The sequence below is a fragment of the Anolis carolinensis genome, unplaced genomic scaffold, assembly GCF_035594765.1.
Source record: "Anolis carolinensis isolate JA03-04 unplaced genomic scaffold, rAnoCar3.1.pri scaffold_12, whole genome shotgun sequence".
In the NCBI taxonomy this organism is placed as follows: domain Eukaryota; kingdom Metazoa; phylum Chordata; class Lepidosauria; order Squamata; family Dactyloidae; genus Anolis; species Anolis carolinensis.
The window spans coordinates 12,922,548-12,929,551 of record NW_026943823.1 but is presented as its reverse complement, the minus strand read 5'-3'; the positions used below and the strand labels follow the sequence as shown (position 1 = coordinate 12,929,551).

Below are 7,004 nucleotides of genomic sequence, written 5' to 3'. Positions count from 1 at the left end.
AGGGAAGGGGATTGGCTGCGGCGGAGGAGTAATGGAATCGGATTGGCTGCAGAGGAAAGGGACGCCATTTTGAGGGCGGGGCTACCAGGTTGTCAAAGATGGAGGACGGGGGTGGCTCGGTCTCCGACGTGGAGGTGTGCAACCTGGCCTACTTGGGCCGCCTGGAGGAGTTGAAGGAGCGGCTGGGAAACAACCGGAGCTTGGCCACCAAAGTCGACCAGGTGGGTCTTTGGGACAGTGAGGCCTTTAAACAGAACTGCACTAAGCCTTCTCTAGGAATCTCAAGAGGCCCTTCCAATATCCCAGAATATCAAGGCAGAAAATCCCAGAATATTTACAGTAGAGTCTCACTTATCCAACATAAACAGGCCGGCAGAACGTTGGATAAGCGAATATGTTGGATAATAAGGAGGAATTAAGGAAAAGCACGTTAAACATCAAATTAGATTATGCTTTTACAAATTGAGCATCAAAACATCATGTTTTATAACAAATTTGACAGAAAAAGTAATTCAATACACAATAATGCTATATAGTAATGACTGTATTTACAAATTTGACTACTAAAAGGCAGACTGCGTTGGATAATCCAGAACATTGGATAAACGAATGTTGGATAAGTGAGACTACTGTATTTTGAACTGGGTTATATGGTAGTGTGAACTCAGATAACCCAAATCAAAGCAGATATTCTGGAGTTTCTGCATTGATATTCTGGGGTATATGGCTGTGTGGAAGGGCCCTTGAACTGCTTCTCCTTTTCAGAGTCTTTATTCAGGCTCATATAAATAGGGAGGTGTCTGTATTCTGGATTGCTGTGAGTTTTTCAAGTTGTATGGCCCTGTTCCAGTAGCATTCTCTCCTGATGTTTCTCCTGCATCTCTTGCAGGCATATTCAGAGGTTCTGTTGCCAGTGAGGCAAGTGGAGTGTATATCTATCAGTGGAATGTCCATGGTGGGAGAAAGAATGGTTGCCTGTTTGAAGCAAGTGTGAATGTTGCTATTAGCAAGCTTGGGAGCTTTGAAATGGTTGAGCAGAAATTCTCCAAAGCTTTAGGTGATCCTACTGCCTGTTACAGGGAAAACCATCTGATTCCTGTGATTCCAGCCATGAAAGCCTTCAACAACACATTGTGTGTATTCTGTATGCTGCTGATTGGCTTATGTCATGCTGTCTGATTTCAAATGCCTTGCTAATGTTTCTTTGTGTTCTCCCTGTAGGATAACAGGACGGCCCTGCACTGGGCCTGCTCCGCTGGGCATCCAGACATTGTGGACCTCTTGCTGAGCCTGGGAGCTCCTGTGAATGACAAGGACGATGTAAGGACTGGCCTTTTATATCATGAATTGAACAAAAGCCATTTTAGCAGAGCCCCATTTACATGGTTGACCACAGGTCTCTGTATTTGCTGATGCTGGGGGCATTATTGTTATTAAATTTATTATTACTGTGAATTTTAAAACCAAATTATTCTTTGTGTTGCCAAAGGCTTTCATGGCCGAAATCACTGGGCTGCTTTGAGTTTTTTCAGGCTGCGTGGCCATGATCCAGTAGCATTCTCTCCTGGCGTTTCACCTACATCTGTGGCTAATGGCACCTTCAGAGGTATGCCATAGTCCTTATGTGCAGTGCTGTTCTGAATTGTTTTGTGTCCCTCTGGTCTTTTAGGCCGGATGGAGCCCTCTGCACATCGCTGCTTCAGCCGGCCGGGAGGAGATTGTGAAAGACCTTTTGAAAGAAGGTGCTCAGGTCAATGCTGTCAACCAAAATGGCTGCACTCCACTGCATTACGCCGCTTCCAAAAACAAGCAGGAGGCAAGTGTGGCCTTTCCTTCCCTTTGGTTAAAGCCATGGCTAGCCAAAAATCATTGGCTGCCTCAAGCTGTTGCCTGGCTTTTCTGGATGAAGTCAAGCTGTAATATTTCATCGTGCTCTTAATAGTATTATCTTCAAACATATTCAAGTCTTTCTTGGGATAACCGTAATAATGTAAATAAAAGATTGTATACGTCCCCTTTTTTCACTAAAGAAGCCCCAAACCTGAAAGGACAGTGGGCACTGCTTCACACAAAGCCTTCCCTTCTCTTTATTAGATTGCGCTCATGCTGCTAGAGAACAAGGCCAATCCGGATGCAAAGGACCACATGGGCTCCACTCCATTGCACAGAGCGGCCTCCAAAGGGAACCTGAAGATGATACAGATCCTTTTGAAGCACAAAGCATCTGCCAATCTGCAGGATTCGGAAGGAAACACGGCCCTGTAAGAACTGATACACAGTCTGCCCTCTGCATTTTGGGGTTGAGCTTTACACATTTGGTTTATATAGTCTCTGTAGGCATTTCTAGGCCCTCCAATGTGACTCTGTGGTCAACTTCCAACAGTTGACATCGAGTAGATTCTAGTCAGTGGGTCTGGTCACTTTATGGTGGATCTGCAAGGGTTTCTCACTCCCAGTTGTATATAAGAACAGCAGTATCCAACAAGTAATATATATAGAAAGAGAGAGAAAAGCTGTTGAAAATTGTAAAAAGAAATGAGAAGAGAGGGGAAATAAATGGCTTTTTATGCAAAGGGGCTGCTTTTCTTTGTTTTCAATTTGAAGTTATTAAATCAAATAGTGATTTAGGCTTCCAAGCTCACAACAGCCAAACTATGAATTACTATTTTCTTTTGTCTTATGGACTGCTTAACTTCATAATCATCCTCATATTGCAATAGTATTTGGAACCAGAACAATGGTTATGATTGTGCTAAATTATTTATGGTCTTTGGGTGATGTTTTATTCTGCTGTTTGAATTAAACCTTAAACACCTGAATACATTTTGGAATTTTACTGTCTGCTGGAAAGAGGGAGAAAGGACTTGTGTTCTTCTTTTAAAAATCCAATTTGCAAGGCATCATGGAAGTCGTTGGGAAAACAATCATGATGCCTTTTTAAAAGTTAACAATTCTTGTTTTTGTTTGTAGCCATTTAGCCTGCGATGAAGAGAGAGTGGATGAAGCCAAGCTTTTGGTGTCCCAAGGTGCAAGTATCTACATTGAGAACAAAGAAGAAAAGACCCCCCTTCAAGTTGCCAAAGGCGGCCTGGGATCTATCCTGAGGAGGCTTGCTGAAGGTTAGCCATTGCAGCAAACTGAAGACTGTTCACTGGGTTGTTTTTGGTTTGGGATTGATTTTAACTATCACAACTTGATTTTTTTTGTTCATTATCTAACTGTGATTCCTACACCTTCAGTGGACAACCTTTTTATTTGTACATTTATGAACACTTTTAAACATTTATTTGTACATGTGGCAGCATTGGAGTTAAAGCCCTATTTTTCTACAGAAGATAAACCCTTGGCAACCGTCTTTCCATTTGGAAGCTATTAATCTTGCTCCATGGCAGATCGCTGTCTTACAACTGTGTGATCCTCCAGATATTGTGGGACTCAAACTCTCAGCATTACTACCTTCTCCAAAGATTATGGATTCTCTTGACATAAAACGCATCCTTTGCAACAATCATTTCTGCCCTATGCCTTATATAGGAGATTATCAGGGGTTTAACTCAGCTAAAGCAATGACAGGCCTAGTAAAATGGCTTGAAGTAGAAGCTTTACTTCCAAGTAAATTTCTATGGCAACCTAAAGGTTAAGGTCTGTCATAAAAACCAACTTCAGTGGACCATTTACTTAAAAAGATATTCCTCTCTTTTCTGCTTCTTATTGGTGGGGAGGGCCTAGCTTTGGGATACAATATGGATTTCAGTTGTTAGGATCAACTTGTATTGACTCCTTTCTGCTACCTTCCTAGCTCACTGTCTCAATCGTTTTGAGCAGTGTGCGTTAATGCTTTGTACAGTTGGAGTGATTTTTTTGCATCCTAAGCTGCTTAGAATAAAATACGCTTTGCCCCTTAAACCGGTTTACTGTCTGACAAGCAGCGTCCCCTTCAGCTACAAGAGTGGCCATTTGTTGCCTCAGAAGCTTAGCATTTTGCAGCTACTGATCAGTTGCTCTGGTCTCTGGTCTCCTAATGCATGTGCAAAACTCTGTGCAGTTAAAAAAATGTGCCTTGCTTTTGCTTCAGGTATCTAAACGTAGATTGGAGTAGAACTTGTGTGGATGTGTAGATGTGGGACTGCAACGCCCATCATATCTTACCATTGGTTGTGCAAGCTAATAGAAGGTTGGCAACCAACCACTCTCATCCTTGTTTAGGCCTTTGCAGCTGGGTCCCATCAAGAAAACAAGCCCTAGGAAGCTGACTGCCATGTTGCAGGTTGTGGCTGTTTACATCAGTGGTTTTCACTTTATGACCTCAATTCCCAGAATCCACGTTTCTTGGTCATGTTGGTTGGAGCTTTGGAAAGTTCAGATCCAAAATGTCTGGAACATGGAAGACTGAGCAGATGCCACTATGGTGTTAAAGCCAATCATGTGATGGGATCGGATTAAAGTCTAGGATTGGCTATGGAAGATATGGTTGATATTAGCCAGGCTGCATTCTCAGCCTCAGAGGAAGGGAATATCAAAGTCCCTCTGAACAAATCTTCTTCACTATAAAACCCCATGATAGGTTCGCCTTACAAGACATTGTAAGTCGAAAATGAATTGAAGGTACATAACAGCAAAGCTTGAGAACTGCTGTTATAGATAATACCGCTCTCAATGGACAAACAACTTGATCTGGTGTATAATTAGCTTGTTCTAGTCCTATTTTGGGCTGTGTGTCACCTTTAAAGTCACTCCATTACTTAATATGAAAGAGAAGATCCAAATGCCCCTGATGGGCCTAGTCATGTCCAGATCTGGTTGTTTAATGTATGTGAAGATATTTGAAATCTTGATTTTCGTTATCGTTTATTATACTTTGAAGTAGCAAAACAATCAATGTAATTCCCCTCCTTACATTTCTCTCTGTATAAAACCCAACAGTACTGGAGGAGAGTAGTATGATCCTTTGGTAACAGATATAAAAGCAACTTACAATACAATTTTCTTTCAGTGTATAGAGACTACTGCACAAGTTGCAGGAGAGTGTTGACTACACCATTTCAAAGACAGGTTTGGAAAAATGAACGTGTACATGGCTTAACTCCAATCCATTCTTGCCAGAACAGGGAATGAAAAGGAAAGGGGAAGGATGTAGAGGCAGACAATGTTGACTTTGGCTGGATCTATGCTGACTATATAATGCAGTTCCAAACCGCGTTATATGGCAGTGTAGATCCAACCTTGGTAATCAATGCTAAATGAGAAGGCCTTTTCCTGGGAGATGGAGGTTTTTATCCAACCATAAACATCAAAAGGCAAAAAGTCCTTTTGCACAAGATGGGCCTTTGACTTTCCCGTGGTGGGTGGTACGATGCCTTGCACTACTTCCTGAGCTGCTGACTTGCTGTTAGGCTCCTGCTGGGATGACATTAAGCTACGGGGTGGTGTTCTGTCCCCTGCACCTTGCTCTCCGGCACCGGCACCACTTCGATCTCCTCGGGAGTGACGTATTCGCCCGTTTCATTAGAATCCTTGCTGGGTGGCACGGCGGCAACTGGCTCATGTTCTTGGCTGGGAATGGCCACATACTCCGACGTAAGGGGCTCCTTCTGAGCCATAGTCCTGCAGAAGGTGAAGATTAGATTGATAGGCATCCACCAACTTTTACAATCTTTCAGTCTCAGCTCAAAAAGAACCAACCATGACGTTCAGTGGCAGAATGTACTGAGAGTCTGGAAAATCCAACAGATTGTCATGGACCTGCCCCTTCATGAGATGAGTTTGAAAACTTACTGCATTTCGCTGATGGCAGCTTTTTCTTTCCTCCTCTTTTTCTTCTCCTTCGAGGCTACAATCCAGACAATGACGCAGATCAGGGCGGCTGCCAGAATGGCCGCAATCAGCGCTGCAGCAATAATGCCGCTTTCAGAATCTGGAAAAACATGGTCTCTTTTTGCCATTTTGCAGGACTATAGTTGTATTAGCAGAACTAACACAAAATGCAGTACTTATCTATATATACTGTAAATGTACCTACCTTTCACTTTGATTTCAAGGAATGATCCTTTAAAGCTAAAGTGGAACAAAAACGTTACCATAACCATGAAAAACTCACGTTTGATAGTGAGGTCAATCTGACAGGTGGCGTTGCCGAGGGAGTTGAAGGAAGTGCATTGGTAGTAACCTTCCTCGAACTTAGTTAGGTTGCCGATGGTCAAGACACCGGTCTGGGGATCTGTATCCAAAGGAAAGGAAATCCTGGTTGCAAAATGTATCAGGGTGTGATGCGGTCAATGTCAAGGCCTGCCTTGTTTGGCTGACCATCAGTGGAAACTGCAGAGTCCACTAGATGGAGACATAGGACTCGTCCTTGTGTGCCTTCAAGTCCGTTGCAATTTAAGGTTAGTTCAAATTGAGTTTGCCTTTGCCTCCTTTGAGGCTGAGAGAGTGTGACTTGACCAGTTTAAGCGGCTGAGCGGGAAAAGGAAAGGGCCTGAGGCCAGGAATGGTGGGAGTTGAAGTCCAAAACACCTGGAGAGCCAAAGTTTCCCTATGCCTGGTCTAGATTATACAACAAATGCAGTTCAACACCACTTTAACTGCCATGGCTCCAAGGTATGGACTCCTAGGATGTCACCTCACTGGGCCATATTGCAATGTGGGTTGCTGATGACAGCCAACTCCGATTCTGGTAACGCTAAAGCAACTGGGAAACGTCACTCACTGTAGGTATCTGTCACTGGCATGGCGGCATCTCCCGAGAGCCGATGCCAGTAGTACTTGGGCTGGGGCATCCCGATTTCCGAAAGGCAGGAGAGAGTGACGATGTGGCCCAGTTCGACCTTTTCATGGTTTTGGGTGAAGCTGCAAAGGGGCTTCGAAGGGGGAGCTGGAAAGCAACAATATTTGTGAGATTCAACTGTAGAGTACTAATGACATCTCAGCAAACAAGGAGAGAAAGCTTGAACTGAACATAAGGACATGCTAAGGAGTTCTAATTCCTTAAATACAGGCATGCAAAG

General features: G+C 43.4%; 2 protein-coding genes across 3 annotated transcripts in view; one reads left to right on the top strand and one right to left on the bottom strand.

The window, feature by feature from the left end:
• The first annotated feature begins 63 nt into the window (after positions 1 to 63).
• On the top strand, positions 64 to 3,906 carry psmd10 (proteasome 26S subunit, non-ATPase 10). The gene is made up of 5 exons (XM_003223367.4): positions 64 to 221; positions 1,222 to 1,320; positions 1,670 to 1,816; positions 2,095 to 2,261; positions 2,971 to 3,906. Exons 1-5 carry the CDS (start codon positions 99 to 101, stop codon positions 3,122 to 3,124), a joined length of 690 nt encoding a protein of 229 aa, XP_003223415.1. The 5' UTR covers positions 64 to 98; the 3' UTR covers positions 3,125 to 3,906.
• Positions 3,907 to 4,831: 925 nt separating this feature from the next.
• Positions 4,832 to 7,004, bottom strand: part of vsig1 (V-set and immunoglobulin domain containing 1) — a 110,117-nt gene continuing 107,944 nt past the window's right edge. For both annotated transcript variants that reach the window (XM_062964034.1, XM_008114676.3), the window contains exons 4-7: positions 6,707 to 6,871; positions 6,098 to 6,217; positions 5,776 to 5,914; positions 4,832 to 5,604 (exon numbers count right to left, since the gene is read on the bottom strand). In XM_062964034.1, coding sequence (XP_062820104.1) covers positions 5,412 to 5,604; positions 5,776 to 5,914; positions 6,098 to 6,217; positions 6,707 to 6,871 — 617 coding nt within the window. In that variant the 3' untranslated portion in view covers positions 4,832 to 5,411. The remainder of the gene's footprint in view (positions 5,605 to 5,775; positions 5,915 to 6,097; positions 6,218 to 6,706; positions 6,872 to 7,004) is intronic.

Bases quoted from the DNA above. Each gene is read 5' to 3' on its own strand.
- psmd10 (XM_003223367.4), top strand. From the start codon at position 99: ATGGAGGACGGGGGTGGCTCGGTCTCCGACGTGGAGGTGTGCAACCTG. The intron at 222-1,221 runs GTGGGTCTTTGG...TTCTCCCTGTAG, and splicing joins TGGCCACCAAAGTCGACCAG to GATAACAGGACGGCCCTGCA. The intron at 1,321-1,669 runs GTAAGGACTGGC...CTGGTCTTTTAG, and splicing joins CTGTGAATGACAAGGACGAT to GCCGGATGGAGCCCTCTGCA.